Genomic DNA, 17,596 nt, shown 5'->3' with positions numbered 1-17,596 from the left:
AGACTTTTTTTGATGAAAGGAAGAAAGCTAATGTAAGCTCAACAAGTAGGATAATTACTGCCTTGCATTCCAGCTGGTTAAGGAGACAATGGAAGTAGATGCCAGTTTAGATATTTCCCTTCCCTCCTTCCACCCACAACCTTCTTTCTCTTGTGGGGCTCAGAGAGTTCCAAGCCAAACAAATGAAGAGACCTTCCAATCCTTAGTATCTCCCAAAGAAACGGTTGTAGGCCAAGGAAAATCCTATTTGGTCAGAGAGATAGTCACAGGGGGGATAGTTTTCACAGCGCTCATGCATCTGCTCCATTGGATTTTTATAATACTCGAAGTACCTGGAGTAGACAAAGACAGAGATACCATTCTGCAGATTCGGTCAATGCAATTGGAAATGGTTCACACACCTGACACTGACATGAAAGGAGTGATTCTCCAGGGTACCCCAACAGGGGATTGCTCATGCTGAGTTAAATATCTACGTACGTACAAACAGGCTACTTAATCAATGCTGGGGAAAAAAAAAAGAGATTGAACCCAGCTTAAAGCAATTGCTCTGCAAGTTTTATCAGCAAAGGAGACCACAGAAGCAGTTAGGATTTGAGGGGTTTCTTTACCTTCATTCCCATTCCCCAACTACTCAGGAATATTTTTTGTTGTTAGTATTATTTATTTTTATTACATATTTATTTTTTATTTCCTGATTGCATTTATTTTTGTTCAGTTTCTACTTACTTTCCCACTAGCTATTATTGTCTTTTAGCTTAATCACTTTTCTCTCATCATCCTCACTTCTGTTGTAGACAACAACACTAGGCCCATGCAGCTAATTTTTATTTTTTTTTTGCCAGTTAAGCATGCCCAAATCTTTTAGTCTCAGCTCTGGATGCCCTTCTTAGCTCCTCTTCCAGATTTGATTAATCTTTTCTGAAGACTGTACACAACATCACAGAAGTCCCACCACTCCCTCATGAATTTTTACTTTATTTCTGTATTAGAAATACCCCATTGCATGTTGTCGAATTCATATTTCTGGATCAACCTTATCTCATTATCAAATAATACACCAGGATGTCTGTCTACCTCTGTCCTTCCTGATTAATGCTTAGAGAAGAAGCTACTTTTACAATGCCCCACTTGTAAGGGGGTTGTCAGTACAGACAGTACAGCTGCTGTTACTGAGTTTCATCTTGATTTTAATCACTGTAGGTTTCACCATCAGCCCGTTCCTCTGCTACAATACTGTGATCCTTCCCTCTACAGATGGGGCCTCCCAATCTTCTATTGTCTAAAAACAGCATTACCCTTCCAGTCCAAAGATGGATTGAATAAAAAATCCTTTTTCCAAAGGCCCACACGAGAGAGTAGCTTAACAAACCCTTCCAGGAAATACATGAAGAACACTCTTGCATTACCTCAAATTTTTCAAATAGCTAGTATTTCTCCAAATCTTTATGTCTGGGATTTCTGCAAAAGTAGATGTATGATCTACAGCTTCAGAAAGAACAGCCTTATTCCTGCAACAGAGCTCTGCTTCCTTTGTAGGAAGCCAGAGGCGATGACCAAGCTTCTGTGATTCTCATTTTCCTGGAAATTGGTTCTGATGACCCTGTACATTAGAGCAGCTTCTAACTTGTATCCTTCTGTCCCCATGGATAGCCCAGACAGCTAGCACAGTCTTTCTCCCTGGGAGGAATACTGGAGTCCAGCTATGAGCTCTCCAAAGGATATTAATGAAAAAAGAACCATTTATCCATCACTGAGTGTCTCCTACAGCCTTTTTCCTCCAAAGCGTGGAGGTAATAACATAGATGTACTACAAAATAATACCTTGTACTGTCCTATTGCCTTCCCGCCCCCTCTTCAGAACAGGGACAGAGTCCAGCACTCAGCCTGACTCCTGAGTCATTACCGTTCATAGAGGCTGGATCTCTTCTGCCTCTTCACAAAGGCATTGGCAACTTCTTTTTTAATCTTGATGCCTACCAAGAGAGAACACTGGAGGTTAGAGATGCAGGGCCGTGGTCTATGAAACACAAAGACCAGTCTAACCTCTGAAAATGGAAAGCCTGCTCTCTTCACAAGCAGATGACTGCTACAAACCATTCTAATGGCCTGTTCATCTCTCCCCACCCCACTATCTGCTCAAAGCCCAACAGCTGGGCTCTCTCCTCGCTGCAGCCTTCACATCTCCATGGGGCAAGGCCTTTTTCTGTCATAAACTCAATTCCCTTATCATACAGCATGATCTGAATCCACAGCAAATGTGCAGAAGGCATAAAATATGAATAAGGAGAAAAGACAATGGCACCCTCTCTCCCTGGCCTGCTTAACTTCAGAGTGTTGGCTTTCTTTCTATGTTGTGATTCAACTGAGAATAATATGGGATACTAACAACCAGACCTTAAAATGCTTCCAATAAGCCATGAGCAACAGACAGAAACACCAATGCTCACATGTACAGGGTTCCACGAAAGATAAAGAGTACAAAATAGCGACAGTAAACATCACACAGGGAGAAATACACCCAGGGAGAAGTACACAAATCCCAGTGTTCAGGACCTGGAGAACACGAGGGGCCTCTCAGCCATGACAGCATTTGCCCCTGCTCTACACTAACACACCGTTACTTTTTGCTTGTTGGCTGCCTTGATTCGTGGTTGTGCAAACACTATGGTGCTGTGAAGCACCCCACAAACACTAGGTTGAGGCACTTCATTCCCCATCCCCATCCAGGGTCATCACAGCACAGCCTCGCTCCATGGGATCATCCCACACCAGCAGAGGTGTGCACAAATGCTGGCACAGCAGCAACACAGGCAGCTGCACACCAATACTCATTTCAGCATGGAAACTGGAATGTCAATCATTGCTGTCACTGGGGGGAAGAAGAATCTAAGACCTCTGCCTGCGGGGAGATGGGGAAGTTTGTTCCTTCCCTTGTCCCCATTAAGTGTTTGACTTTGTTTCTCTTTGGAGGTGAGAGGTATGCCCTCTCTTGTGAGCAGAGGTTTAGTCTGGATCAAAATACTGACTACACAGAAACTGCCAGTTAATGAGCTGTCAGAAACCACCACCTTTCCCTGAACACTCTCTACACTTCTTTTTTTCTCTTTCCCAATCTGTGTTTGTATTGGCTCACTGGAAAAATACCAGCTTTCATGCTCCTCAGCAGCAATGTTATCCTTTAAAATGTGAGAAAGGAGAGTCAGGGGAGAATGAAAGGGATTTTCCATACAGATTTCTGCCAGGATCAGCTTGCTGCAAAAACTGTGAACATCTCAAGGTGTGCAAATCCCCATGTCCCAGGTGACGGACGAGAGGAACTGCAAATCCCTCGTGTTGTGGGATTTGGCAGGGATGTCACAGCCCATTGCCATGGGCAGGTTCTGCTCTCTCAACAATCTGGGGACACAGCAATCACTCTGGATAGAGGTCTGTCTATAAAGCCAGCTCAGAGCAGGGTAACAGGCCATGCTGCTCCACCAACACAACCCAGTTTCACAGAGGGTAGATGCATCCAGCTGCTAACAAGCTGCAGAACTCATGTGCTGCCAGGGGATTGCTCAGGGGTTGTGGAGATGCAGGCTATGACACTAGCACACCCGGAGCAATGCTGGCCTGTAGGGACACTGACCTCCCTCGTGTCACCTGCTCATGTGTGAAAGGCAGCCCCCCTGTTTGCTGCACCTCAGGGACTGCAGCACTCAGGGAGCAAAAAGAGAACAGCTAGAGGGACTCAGCATGGTTCTTGTTCAGCCCTCGAACCTGTCAAAGGGGAAAAAGGAGGCAGATGCAGTAGAATAAAGCTGAGCACCAGTCACAATGATATACTCACTGTCAGCGCTGAGAGATCCTGAAGGCTCTTTGGGATCTGGAAGACAGACAGACAGACAGAAAAGAGTCTGCTTGGGCTGATTTAGACTATCCTCCTTTGCTGTACTCTGTAACCGAATCCTACCACCGTCTAGCTGGGTCCAGCTCCCCCCACTTACCTAGGTCTGTTTCTCCTAAAAGGGTTTTATTAACCCCATTTATTAACACCCACCATAATGGTAAAATTAATCCATTATGTCTGGATTTGTTTAATTTCAACTTCCTCTGAGACAGGTTAAATGACACAACAGATGTATAATCACTGTGGAAGGAGGAGGAAGACCTTCCTCCTTCACCCTTCGTGCCCTTGATAAGAGTAGGGACAACTAAAACTAGGGGACCATTTGAACAAACCCCAAATTTGGACAGAACATGAATATAGCTTAGTGTCTCCTCTATCTTTGGAAAGATACATTTCTTCTGGGGAGAAATCACAAGCCATTGACAGAGAAGAAAAATAGATCAAAAAATTAGCAACAACTCTGTCCTCACAGCTTTCTGGCACGAGGTTGAGGTACCTGGCTCACCAACCCTCTCAAGAGCAATTTACACACAATATTTCTGTGTTCAGTCCTGAATTTAATCCTTGATTCCCCCACAAACATCCAAGAAAAGCATCCTCTAAGAGCTCCTAACCTGGGGTCTCACACACTGCCTTATTTCGCAATTTTTTTTCTTTCACTATTTCACCATATCTTTTTTCAACAGTGTCAGTTCCACCCAAGTTACCAGGTATTTGGCACAAGTGTATTTATGGGCAGAAAGAGGACTCTAGAGACCAAAAAAAAACAAACCCAAACAACGAAAAACACAAAAAAAACCAACAAAAAAAACACGCTAAAAAAAAGTCAAAAACAAAACAAAAGATTTGTGTGAAAACTGTTACGTGTGGTTCTATTTTTAAGCAATGTATGCACTCCTTTGATTTAAAATAAAATAAAATTTGGAGTTACTCCTAGGCCATTAAGCATTCTGGAATATAATAATGACTAAAAAAAAAGGCAGATATATACTCGAGTGAAAAAGTAAGAAAGAGACTGACAGAAGAAAAACTCTGATTAAAAAAATATATTTGCCAGAATTGAATCATGACATATCAATGCCAAGGACTGAACAGAATTTAAATCTGAATGAGATAATACAGGAAAACACAGACCTCTCTCCTGATCAGCTTCATTTTTTGATGAAAAGGAAAGCACTCATTTTTCAGATCTTTCCCCTCTTCCCTCTCTCTTCATCAATTATAGAGCTGCCACTACATTACTATCTTTTCATCATGCAGTCATCATCACTAAATCACCTTCAAATGAGATGTGCTCATTTCAATGGGACAACTCCCTGTTTTTTAGACAGGAATAGGAAGGTGTATTTCCCTCCAGTTCTCCGCATCCCACATTTACCTGCAGGGAGAAGCTTGACTTGGTGCCTATCTCTGTGATCCTACAGCACTCCAGGACTGGCAAGGCACAAAATCCCTCTCCCTATGGCTGACACAAATCTGCCTGCAGTTCAACCATCTTACTCAAAAGTGAGCATCCAGCATACCTTTGCCACTTCACCCAAATGATAAACTTCTTTAATTCTTAAAAATATTAAAATGTTCAAGTTCTCTGCTGCAATTCAATAAGCAACTGAGGTGGGGGGCAAATGGGTGTTGACCAGTGGAAGAAAGTGTCTGGCAAAAGATGGGTCTCTGTTCTCAAGCCCTCTCTCATTCCTGACTCTGTCTCTCTAGCAGAGATCTGAAGTTGTGCAATGACTGGTGGTACATCTCCTCCCCCCCAAAGCTGTCCGTCTCTCCCAGACTAAGGGAGGCTGGTGGCAAGTTGCAGGGTTGAGCAGTGATCTAAAGAGCCTTCCTGGGAAGATGTCCCCTTACCTTTCTCGCAACAACAGAGTGCTGCCAGGGCCAGAGTCACAATCAGCAGTGCCAGCAGACTCCTCATGTCTTCTTTGGCTGTGCTAGTCTCCCTAACCTCAGAGTTTTCCTGGAGGTTACTGAAGTTCTCCGTGGCTTGCTTTTGGGCAGCAGTTTATATCCTGTGATTGCTTGGAAAGATCAGAGATCTGGCTTGTGTTCCTGTGTCTGCACTCCAAAACAAAGCATGTCCTTTGGGCCAGGGGATGCTGGATCCTGGCAGTCATTTTGACATCCATCTCAGTACTCGAGGCATTTCCAGAAGATTTTATCAGAGGTTTTGAATGGGACTGTTGAAGAAAAACAACTGGATAAAAAAAAGTCATCTTTCTTATAAACTTCAAAGTCACTCAATTGTGTTGGAAAGGCAGGAGAGATACTAGGCACACTCGGTGGTGACCCTTCTCCCCACCCCACCTTGACTCATTGCCCTGAAGGTAAAGAAACCTGTAAAACAGTTTGCATAGGGCAAACACATTAGATTCTCGGACAGTTTCACAATTTCACCAAACCACTTTGGAGAGATGAGATTTTTATATTGCTGAGAACTTTGGAAGCTAGTTTGAGGGAGGGTCTTTTTTTCTTCCTGGAAATCTTCCTAGTTTCAAAGCTTTATTTTGGCTTTTCTTGTCTAAAAATCAAATAAACATTTAGACTCTAAAAGTGTTTTATTCTTCAGGATTTGAGTGGTTAAAGTTGCTTGGTACATCAAGAGCCTTGCATGGGCTCTTGTACAGCCTATCTATCAATGACTGCACACTCCCAAATCCACTATGCAAGTTCCCAAAGCCATGTCCCACAAACAGCACAGGAATCATAATCTTCCTCCACTTTCTATCCAGTCCTCCTCAGAGCCATGTGCAGGGGATGTTTCCAAGGGTTACAGAAGTACAGTTTAAAAGGCTCCCAAGGGCAGTAAGAGCCATCAGGGATTTTGCCAACTATTAGAAATACTGTCTTTTATCTTACAGAATTTTCAGGATTAAAAAAAAACAAAGTTAACTTCTCTACAGCCCAGGAAAGATGAATATATATACTAACAACTTCCAGCAAAAGTTGTACATATATTATTCCAGCAAAAGAGCAACAGTTTAAAAATAAATAAATATCTAAAAATAATAGGTATTCTAGGAAAGTTATGCTTCCAGATGAATATTTGAAATAATACAAATAAATAAATATACAATTCTAGTAATCCAAACAGCTTTATTTGTCCTCCCAGCTTTTCCCAAGCTTTCTAACCAGCATGTAGTCTCTTAAAACTGTTAGGTTGTTGCTCACACTAATGAAATCCCACAGAAATCTCTGGTATTATTCAATATTTATACTGCTTAACTGGAGGTTGGAATCGCAAGATATTTCTGGACACAGACTCAGACAGCACAAGCCCTGTGTCTTCTGTTTTGGTAGTGTCACAGTGTCAAGTCAAACTCAGACACTGCAGACTTGTTGATTTTAGGGTATGCTCCAGTTGGTGATTATAAGATTTACTTCCTTGGGAACACGCAGAGCAAGCGTGGGTGTGAATATACCTAATCCAAATAGGTTTTTTTCCTTAAATGCATTTATCTCTCACTTTTTCCCCTGGACAAAACTTTAGCAACTGGCAGGATGGAGTTTCCTATCAGAAGGGTTTTCAATAAATAAATCAATCACATTTCTTTCCAAAGGTTCAATTTCAAAGCTGGCAAAGCTCTGAGGCACATTTTGGAAAAAGACACATATTTATAATGTGCCAGGTAGATTTGGCTCTAGACTTTATTTCACAGATTAGTCAACAACTTGATACTTTATACCTCATAGCCTTTGATAGCATGTCATGAACCTTTCCCACTTCTGTAATTTGCAGGTGACAGTGTGAGCCTGGAGATGTAAATGTTCAAACCATCTGTGCTGAGCTAAGATAGATGTTATGTCCCCTACACATCACACACCAAGGAGTGTCCCAGCTGCCGTGTCTGCTGACCAGCCCAGAACAGTACTGAATTCTTGGGCATGTCAGCACTGGTGCTGTTTGGTCTGGGGACAGGCTCTGTAATGTGCCCCGGCGATGGTGGTGGTGACAACCCAACTGCAGTCGTGCTCACTCCTCAGTGGTCCAGGAGGTGCTCAGTAACAAGTGCACAGGGTTAACACACCTTGGTTTCAAACAATTTGTGAACAGTAAAACTGAATTGTTCTATACAAACAAAATTGGGCCTGACCCCAAAACCTGGGTTTCTTTTATTTGTTTTTTTGCCACCAAGACCCCTCTCCACCTTTGGTTTCTGCAGCTTTCTAGTGCTACTGGAATCATTCCAAGTGGAAGTAAGGGTTTTGAAAGGGGATTGCAAAAGGAAATATGAGTTAAGTCTGAACCACACACTCCTTTCTACAGGAGTACCCTACATCATGACCTGATGGTAACTGGATAAACAAGAAGAAACTTACAGGCATTTTCTGTCATCAACCCTCACTCTAACTTTGTTTTTAAGATTAAATAGATGCCTTCTAAATTTTGTTTTCCCAACTGATGAAAGATATTACAGATTTTATTTTCAAAAAGTGCCTTCTGAACACCATAGCATTATAAGATGTCTTAAGACTGGGAGCTGAGATTGGCCAGTGACCTCTGAAAGAAGCAACTTGTAGACCCCTCAACAAAAACACTGTAGATCCTTTCAAACTCTTATGATTGCAAGGTAGTAATTTTTTCCCCAGAATCTGATAAACAAACTCAGCTTCTTCATGGAAAATTACACACCCCCTTTAAAAATACTCTGACTCATGAGAAGATAGTATCAAACCAGCAATTTATTGTGTAGTAAACACCCACATCCTGAATTCATTCTGATCTCTGCTACATCAGCTCAGCACTAATTAACACAGTGTAGGAATCCATGGCTACATGGGAGAGAAGCAGCAGGCTGGATAACATACAGGGACACAAGCAACTGCATATGTTTCAGAGCCATTGCATTTTTTGGGAGGATACCCTGGATCCAGGCCCCAGGATAGGGGCAGGTCATCCATTACTTAGTCCTCCTCTTCCCAAAATAGTGCCTGTAAGCAGCAGCATAGCCATGGCGATAAGCGTACAGTTCACAAGGGTAGTAGTCCTCGCAGATCTCCCTCTGACGTTCATGGGGTGCCTTAGTACGCTCCCTGATCCTGTAAAAGTAGGAGAGATGAGGGGTAAGTGCTGTCATCCCAAATATCTGCCTACAGCCTTTTCATGCACCATAGCTCCCAACCAGGATTAAGAGTCCGTCACCAGAGTCCATTATCCAGCTACAAAGATCTTGGCACACCAGCTCCTGTGTTTACTACACTCAGGCAGTGATGTGACTACAGTAGGAACGTTTTGCCTCCCCAGGCAATCTTTTTTTTCAGGGCTAAGTAAGGTGGTAGGGAGAGGGGAATGGTTCCTGCCTCAGTCTGAGGAAGGGTCCTCCCTTTGCAGCCTACCTCAGCCTACTCCCTTCAGCTCTTCCCCAAAACCACACATGGAACAAAGACCTAAAACATCATGCAAAGGGGCCACCTGGTACTGAGGAGGTTTGCTTTGATGCCTCACTAAGAGATGATTTCTGTGCTTCAGTCTTAATTTTCACAAGCTTTGCATGACGCATAAAATTGCCTATATCCATATTTTATAGAGGAGGCAAGGAGGCCCTCAGATGGCCCTGTGATTTAGAAAAGGTCATCCAAATTCTGCTTGAGATCTGAGGACTAGAATAAGATCTCAAACTGAGCTTTCTTTCTGATCATCCCACACTCATTCCCTCTCCTTCTGTTGGTGTTTCCTTTAGAAGAATTAATCAGAGTCCTCCCAGAACATGACACGTCCCCAAACCAAAGGACGTGTTCTCTGTTATCTGAATTCTTGCTTCTCCCAGGACTGGGGACTTCAGGGATACCTCACATTGAGAGAGGGACTGAGGCTTCTCAGAAGTCACTATGGCTGCCACCTCTGGTACCAGCCTGGGCTTGGCAAGGAGGAACCTCTCCCCACTCCCATCCTCAGTGTCCTTAGTCCATAACATACCTCTCCTGAGTGATGGCTCCTAGTCTCGTGTCAGCCTGTATGAAGTCATTGGCCCTTCGCCTATTGATGAAGGGATCTGAGAAGGCAAGGAGTTATTCAGGATAGAGAGGTACTTTTTCAATGCCAGATTGCAACAAAAGCTAGCTTTCACCTTTATAACAGCCTTCTTGTCTGCCCTCCTATGCACAGTGAAACCCAGGACCTTTTAAATTCCCTCCTGTCGCCCCCACTGGTTCGTCCACAGGCTCTCACTGTGGTTGGTGCAGCCTGTATGGAAGTGCACATGCTGGTCTTGCTCTGCTGTTACTCAAGTCACCTAGGGGAATGCTACTGTGATTTTGCTGCCACAGCTCCTCCAAGTAAGTGGAGCTTGGCGAAGAAGAGGTAGGCACCAAGCTGCACAGACTGTGGGAAGTCTGAGCACACTCAGAATTACAAGAATAGTGAAATTACAGGTAAAAACAGGAAAGGCCTGAGTAAGTCTCTCTGCCTCCAAGGTTAGGCAGTCACTGAAAGTTTCGCTTTCAAGAAACATCACAGGCCTGTTGCAGAGTTCAGGAGTCTGTGGATATTGGCTCACACATGTGCCTTTGTGCTTCTAAATATCTGCTTTGTGAAGCCCTTCTTCCAGATGTCCAAATTTCTTTTTAGTTTCGGTCCATCTGTGCTCTAACCTCTCTAGGATATTGCTTGTTCCAGAGTGAGACTCTCCACCCTTTCATGCTTTTCCTGTGACACTCACTCTTCCAGCAGAAGGATCCCCCTATCCATACATCCCACCTGCTTCCAAGGTGCTTAGGTAAGGCTCTCCTTGTCCTTGGGAGAGAATAAATTTTGTAACTGGCTTCTGCAGTACCTCTTTCCATGCTCATCCCAGAGCTTTTTGAGCAATGTCCTTTTCTAGTGTCAGTTAACCTGGTTTTGGTACATGCAACAGACACCTAAGATCCGTTTGCCAATTTTCTTTTCCAACTTGCATTATATTCAATGCAAAATGGTGGTATGAACATGTGCTGATACATCTCTCCCTTTTTATCTTGAAACTCCATCTCCCAGTAAATTCAGTTTCCTAGGGCTGAGTGTTTAATCCCTACAGTAAAGTACAAGGAAATGATCTTGAGCACATCTGTAGCACACTTCTAATCCAAGAAAACAGTAAAGCAGTCTTACAATAATGCTCGTGGGACTCCATGCTCTCCTGGGACTCTGGGGAAAGAAAGAGTAAAACATCTGGTAAGGCACTGTACTGATAGGAATCGGTCTTTCACACTCTACAGATCAATAGAACACACATACAAATCAGAGAAGCCAGGTTTTAAGGTATTGTTTAAAAGGAAGAGAAAGCGATCAGAGGCATGACCTAGAATTTATTCAAGTTCAGAGTGTTCAGGAGTTTAATATGGAGCCATGTGGTGTTTTAGTCAGGACTTCCAGACTTGTGCTTGGTCATCCAGTCTGATTCTCAAGAATGGTTCCTCACTTTCTGTTCCTGACACTACAGTGGGTATGATACATGCTTACCTTCAAAGCTTACAAGTGTTCTTAGGGAATGGATTAGCATAGTAAAATGCACTTGACTCTTGGATAAAGCAGCATGTTAATTCCACCAGTACAGAACTGTGTGCCTCACAGGAAAACGGGGCTAACATTACAAAAGGAAAAAGGGAAATCTTCCTATTAACAAGGAATAACTAAGAATAAATACTGTTATTGTAGTCCAGACAACAAAAGGACAGAAAGAGGAGGAGTCTGTGAGGTGAGCTGGAACAGAGAGGAAGGGCTGAAGCATCCTGGACCCCAAATCCCAGTGACTGGAGCCAACAGCTCTGGAACAGGAATAGGAGGATCTGACGCAAGGGCAACAAAGCAGGCAAGAGATTAAGTTAAGAGAAAAGAAGACACAGAGTTACATAACATCTGAACAGACCCAAAAATATCTGCAGGTTTGGAGTTATCATTCTACCCAGTAATAAAAGTCACCTACCATAGCAAGTGGCAGCCATCACCAAGACAGCCAGAAACGTAAGGATGATGAGAGTGCGCATTGTGCCAGTGCAGGGAGGAATCTCTCACTGTCTTTCTCGCTGTGTTTTGCTTTCTTCCCACTGAGGGCAGCTGGAGATCCTGGGCTGACTGCAAAATTAGCAGTGGAATGTTTATTAAGAAAACATAGTTAGGAGGGGGCCTATGAAAGAGCCTGGGCAAGACGATGGCTAGCTGGTACACTCTCTATAGAGCCATTACAAAACACCCTCTATTAGCAGATTGAATCAAGTTTTGGGAATGCATGCCCCCTTCCTCTCCCAGTTCAGGGCTGGGGGTCATAATCCAGAGACAAACATGTCACTAGCACTCCACACTCATAAAAGCTGGCCTGCTTTTGGAATTTCAGGAAAGGAATTTCAGAGACTGCCAGAGGTCCAAAGGCAGAGGTGCGTGTTGATCCCAAATGCAAATGTTTGCCTTTCTAATTTTTCCTCTGATCTGCCCTCTTTGCCCCCACCATGTTCCATCTGGATAGAGCCAGCCCAAACTCTTTTGTCAGCTTTGCCGATGGAGATGTGGAGACTGAGGCTTCAAACACTCCTGCTTCCCTCAGTCCCCCTCTCTCCAGTGGCCCTTGCTGTGATGCCAGCCCACCAGTCATCAGAGGAGGAACACAATCCTAGTACCCCTTCCTGTCTCCTACTTTATTGCTCCAGGAGTAACAAGTAGCAACCTAAACAAATCCCTTCTGCCAAAGGGATCATCATTTTTGCATTAAGATGACACCCATAACCCTCTCTCAGAGGGCTCTCACTGTGGTACTGACATTAGACTCCATTTCCAGACCAAGGAAGGACATCTTGGTGGAGCCAGAGGTAACCATATCTCTCAGGACTGATATCTGTCTGGTCTAGCACTAAGCAGTCCTTGCTCCACCAGGCACCAACATCAGATGTCAATGCAAAACTTTTCAGCTGGGACAAATCTCCAAGGCCAGCAGTCTCTGGGAGCATTATCTTGGTTTTTAAGCAAATCAAGAGTTTGTCTGGGACCAATATCAAGGACAATAGAGACAGACAAAATATTGAGTGTTCAACTCTCCAGCAGCTCTGTGGAAAAGTAGAAAAGAGTAAAAGAAGAAAGAAGGAATTACAGAGATGGCCATCCCTGCTGGGTGAAGAGCAAAGAGGAGTAGTTTGCTAGAGGAAAGAGGGAGGGAAAGTGGGTACCCAGTGCCTGCCAGCCCTCGAATAATGGCAGTGGTGGGGCTGGGACCCTGCACACTGCCTGGGGATGGGCCTAGGGCATAGGAACCATTCTCAAGTGTGATCCAAGCTGTGATGACCACCTGTTTTCTCCATGTATACATGCAGGCATCAGGATCTCTCACTGTCAGGGTACAGAGCAAATGCACTCTGGGTTCAGGCCATTCTCCCCAAACCACTGTGGTGTTGTCACTGCTGTTACATTCAGAGGCCAATCTGTGAAACCACACTGCAGGTAACACAGCCAAGAACTACAGGGTCAGCTAGCCAGAGCCTAACCCTTCCCCAGAGAGGAGTGAAACTTCAGCGGAAAAAAGATTACTCTTTTAATCTTACTAAATTAATATTTACAACTTAGTCTTTCAATGCCAAACTCATGGCCCTTTCCTGAAGCCTCTGGTTTCTGGGAGAGAAATTGAGAAGGGTCTTCAACTACAGATCAAAGAGACAGAATTGCTTTTCTTCCCCATTATCCCATCCCATGTGAGATCACCTCAGTCCTGTGCCATCAATGCTTAGCCTAAAATGAGGAGGAAAACTAAGGGAAAAAACATGTCTGCTATACACAAAAGGTCAGAAGGGAACAGAGACATTTATGCTGCCCTTCCATGCCCTGCCACTTCAGCCTCTTTAAGGAAAATATCTGCTCTGTGACTGTTTTCATTCCTTAGAGCTCATAGTTTCGGACTTAGTGTTGAATGTGGATTTTATAGGTTTCCCAAGTGTCTTGTACAGGAGCTAATAAGAAAGGGAGATTTGAGGGAGAGACTGGAGGAGGGACCCCAGTGGGAAAACAGTGGGGCACAGAGAGGGAGATGCTGGGAGTACTTTGGAATGAAAGTGAGGCTGCACAATGGGAAACTCCAACATGCTTTCCAGCCAAACCCTCTTTATTTATCTTTACTCAAGGCAGAGCTTTCTGCTCCCTGGAAGACTCTGTTCCCATTTCAGAGGATGCTGATCCCAGAATGCCTGGAGCATACCCTGCATCAACCACAGGAGAAGAGCCACAAACACCACTTTAACCCAAATGTTTCATTTTTCACCACAGAGGCAATACATTTTTCAAGGGTGAACATGCCAGCTACACAGCCCTATACCAACAAATCTCCTTCGAGGAATGCTCTCTTGCAAAAGTACATCTCCTTTATACTCCATACTTCCCCAGCACACATCTCCCCTCCCCAGCAATAGTGGGCTGCCCCAGAGGTAATATACCATGCAAGACAGTGAGCCCAATCCCTCTGCTTTCTAGAAGCAGCCACTGGTTAGAAATAGAGAAGGGAGCTAAGACAATCACCTGCGTATGCCAGGGAAATCTCCACAGTCCCACAAATAAAGGGGGGATCAAAAAAGCAGCCCTGATCTGTCTACTGCTGGATTGGAGACTCAGAACGTTATACACATGCCTTAGCAACCACTCCTAACATTTTGCAGCTGTGAAGCACCAGCAAGGCAATAATAACAAGCAGCTGTCCAGTAAAAGCAAGGCGGTCCCTGCATACTCACTAAGGTGTTGCTTCCCTGCCAGCCTGCAGCTCTTGTCTGGCGGTGCAGCTCTTCTGGTGTCCTGAACCCTGGACTGAAGAAAAGGGACCTTTTATTTATTAGCATTAATCAGTGACTCCTCCCCTCTCCCACTCTTGATCCACCCCCAAGGGTACCACCTTCTCCATCAGAAATACCTTCTGCTCACAGCCAGGAAACCAACAACCTCAGGGAACTGAGCCGAGAGGGAGAGAGCCAGAGCAGACACCAGGGACTAGTGGGGGCACAGCCACATCCAGGTTACCTCTCTATGCCTAGGAGCAATGAGTGGACAGAGATCTGAGAACAAGCTCCAGTCTTTGCTGCAAGACCCTCCCTCTTCCACCCCCTCCTCCCCTTCTGTGCTCTAACTCAAGCCATGCTGCTAGCCAGGGCACCTATTCTTCCACAGGAAACAGGAAGCCAGAAGCCTTCTCCCCCTCTCTTCATGCTGCTTTTACAACTGTCTGATCCCCTCTCTTAGTGGCAGGCTAATGTCAGACTGAAAATTCACGTAACAAAGGTGTCTGCTTTTTGATGTAGCTCTGAAAACCCCGAAGTGACAAAACCCTGTGAGTTGGCTTACACAAACTTAACCCCTGAGATCCACCCTCTCAGTTCACACCAGGCCCATAACGGTGCTGGACAGCCTAGGACATGTAGTTGTTGGACAGGGCTACTGGGCTTCTGATCCTGTCTGCACCACCTAGCACATGGTGCATGTAGAGCACACAGGCACCACACTGGGATGTTGAACCCATGAGAGTAGCAACCTGCAGCAGTGCTCCCTCCCTCAGCAGAAATCCATGCCTGGTGCATGCTCAGCAAAGGTGCTGGCAGGTCCAGTCCCTAAGTAAGGGTAGGCATAGACTGAGGGACTGAGCTCAGCAGAGGTGCAATTATAGCATGGTTTGGGTTGGAAGGGACCTTACAGATGATATAGTTCCAAATCCCCTGCCATGGATAGGGACACCTTACATTAGCTCAGGTTGCTCAAAGCCTCATCCAGACAGCACGAGACTCTGGTCTTCGGGTATTCACAACTTCTCCGGGCAACACCTTTCAGCATCTCTCCACCCTCACAGTAAAGAATTTCATTGTAATATCTAATGGAGGGATGACCAGCTGCAGAAATTAGTGGTTTGGGAAGTTAAGAAAGAAAACCCATCACATTATTCATTAATTAAACAGCTGGTGAGTGTGGCTTGCCTGGTCCAGAAAAAGATCAAGTGTGGTCTGATGTGCAGTCTCAGTTGCAAAATGAAGATGATAGAATATGCGTGGAGTTAAAGAACCACCAAATGTTTGGACAGAGAACAGTCCAATGGTCATCTCTTTAGCTCCTACAGTGTTCTATGAGTTTGGGGAAAGTTCAGACTTCTCTGTGGCAACAAGGTACCATTTTACTCGTGTCCTTGTACAAGCAGCTATTGGTCCTCAGAGCCTGAGAACATCGACCTTGAACTGTTTCCAAGGTATAGGACACTTAATCATGAACCACTTCTGAAAAGCTGTGCAAACAGGAGGACATTTCTTGCCCTAATCTACCACCCATCAGGGTCATCTGAATATTCAGCGCTACGACATGCTGCACCCTGAAAGAGATCAGAAGATCTGGTCACCCTCATCTACCTAGGTGCTGGTAAACCTTTGGCCCCGGTGCCATCTGACAAACTTTTAGTTAAGGAACCAGACAAATGGGGTGGAAGCTTAAGCAGTGAAAAAGAGAAATGTTGAGAAACCACTAATTTAATTTCTCTTGGGGCTAGTTTTACTGAATACTTCCATTAATGGCTGGCTTTAAAAAGGAATACTTGTTGAGGAATTTTGTCAATAACACAAAGCAAGAAAGCAACAGCAGTGAAAAGGAGGCATGAGAGCCTATACAGGATGAAAAGGAGGACCTTGAAAGCTGCAGTAACAGAAACAGGATAATATGCAGCAGCACAAAGGCAAGGTCTTCCAATGGGATTAGCAGAAAGAATTCTGTTGTAAATTAAAAGCTCAAAAACTGGAAGTAAACAGTTAATAAAAGGAAAAACTATGAACCAACAATCATAAAGTTGATGACAGAATACTGATTCTGATATGTCTACTGAGAATGTGCCTGCAGAGATGGGCATCTATTAGTGCCATTGGATAAGTTACCAGGGAGAACTCAGCAGGATCCCTTTGTATGGCCCAGGTCACCTTTGTTCACAGAAGAATAATTCCAGTGGGAAGTGCTATAGATGAGGACTAACAAGGTGATTTGCGCTCACATCCAAAATGACAGACCGTAGCCTGTGGGAAGCACCAAGCCTCTCCATCCCTGCATTGTCCACAAGGCTTTTCCAGCAGGACAATGAACTAGCAATTACAAACTGTTTCCAGTACCCCTCCAGGGGCTGTTTCAGAGTCCACAGCTCTCATGATTAGGATAAATCTCATTTCCAGACTCTGTGTCTTTAGGGCCATGATCCATATCTATGTGTCCCTCACCTAGTGCCCAGCTCATGATAGGAAGACTTTAGCAGAGTTGCTGAGCACTACAGTAGGGGAATAAACCCTATCACCTCTGCAACAGAGCAGGGTTTCCAAACCCAGGTTGCCTGGAGTAACAAATAACTGGACTCATCAATCTGGACAGTCCTTTTCAAGCTTGCTCCTGTGTTTCAGGATGGAAGTTAGTCAGCAACCACATGGTCTATGGCTTAGGAAGAGATTTCTCAACATGACAAACAAGTGCTTTTTAGAACAACTAGTTCTACAGCACATGAGAAAACAAGATTTTATTTTTATTTTTTCATTTGGTCCTAAGTAATACCTCGGAACTGATCCAAGAAGAAAGTATAATTGAGCCATTAAGTAAGAGTGTCCAAGTATCCACAATCTAATTAGAGTCAACAACCTCATGGAATAAATCGTGCTGAAAACTAGCATACTGACACTAAGCTTTAGAAAGAGAGATGTTTTTNCAGAAGCTAGTCAAAAGACTATAAAATAAAAATAAACAGAACACAT

General features: G+C 44.2%; 2 protein-coding genes across 2 annotated transcripts; both read right to left on the bottom strand.

The window, feature by feature from the left end:
• Positions 1-6: 6 nt before the first annotated feature.
• LOC108492335 (osteocalcin-like) lies at positions 7-5,892 on the bottom strand. The gene is made up of 4 exons (XM_017804587.1): positions 5,750-5,892; positions 3,833-3,868; positions 1,907-1,976; positions 7-332 (listed from the first exon to the last, which is right to left on the bottom strand). Exons 1-4 carry the CDS (start codon positions 5,814-5,816, stop codon positions 203-205), a joined length of 303 nt encoding a protein of 100 aa, XP_017660076.1. The 5' UTR covers positions 5,817-5,892; the 3' UTR covers positions 7-202.
• Positions 5,893-8,561: 2,669 nt separating this feature from the next.
• Positions 8,562-14,663, bottom strand: MGP (matrix Gla protein). The gene is made up of 5 exons (XM_017804588.1): positions 14,576-14,663; positions 11,800-11,948; positions 10,986-11,021; positions 9,816-9,891; positions 8,562-8,938 (listed from the first exon to the last, which is right to left on the bottom strand). Exons 2-5 carry the CDS (start codon positions 11,858-11,860, stop codon positions 8,800-8,802), a joined length of 312 nt encoding a protein of 103 aa, XP_017660077.1. The 5' UTR covers positions 11,861-11,948; positions 14,576-14,663; the 3' UTR covers positions 8,562-8,799.
• Positions 14,664-17,596: the final 2,933 nt, after the last annotated feature.

Source organism: Lepidothrix coronata, unplaced genomic scaffold (assembly GCF_001604755.1).
Source record: "Lepidothrix coronata isolate B3197 unplaced genomic scaffold, Lepidothrix_coronata-1.0 Scaffold9, whole genome shotgun sequence".
NCBI lineage: Eukaryota > Metazoa > Chordata > Aves > Passeriformes > Pipridae > Lepidothrix > Lepidothrix coronata.
Note: the sequence above shows the minus strand (reverse complement) of the source record. Positions and strands in the feature narration are given on the sequence as shown.

Bases quoted from the DNA above. Each gene is read 5' to 3' on its own strand.
- LOC108492335 (XM_017804587.1), bottom strand. From the start codon at position 5,816: ATGAGGAGTCTGCTGGCACTGCTGATTGTGACTCTGGCCCTGGCAGCA. The intron at 3,869-5,749 runs GTAAGGGGACAT...TCTGTCTTCCAG, and splicing joins ACTCTGTTGTTGCGAGAAAG to ATCCCAAAGAGCCTTCAGGA. The intron at 333-1,906 runs GTAATGACTCAG...TGTCTACTCCAG, and splicing joins AGATCCAGCCTCTATGAACG to GTACTTCGAGTATTATAAAA.
- MGP (XM_017804588.1), bottom strand. From the start codon at position 11,860: ATGCGCACTCTCATCATCCTTACGTTTCTGGCTGTCTTGGTGATGGCT. The intron at 9,892-10,985 runs GTAAGACTGCTT...TTGCCTTCTCAG, and splicing joins GGAGTCCCACGAGCATTATT to ATCCCTTCATCAATAGGCGA. The intron at 8,939-9,815 runs GTATGTTATGGA...CTACTTTTACAG, and splicing joins GGAGCCATCACTCAGGAGAG to GATCAGGGAGCGTACTAAGG.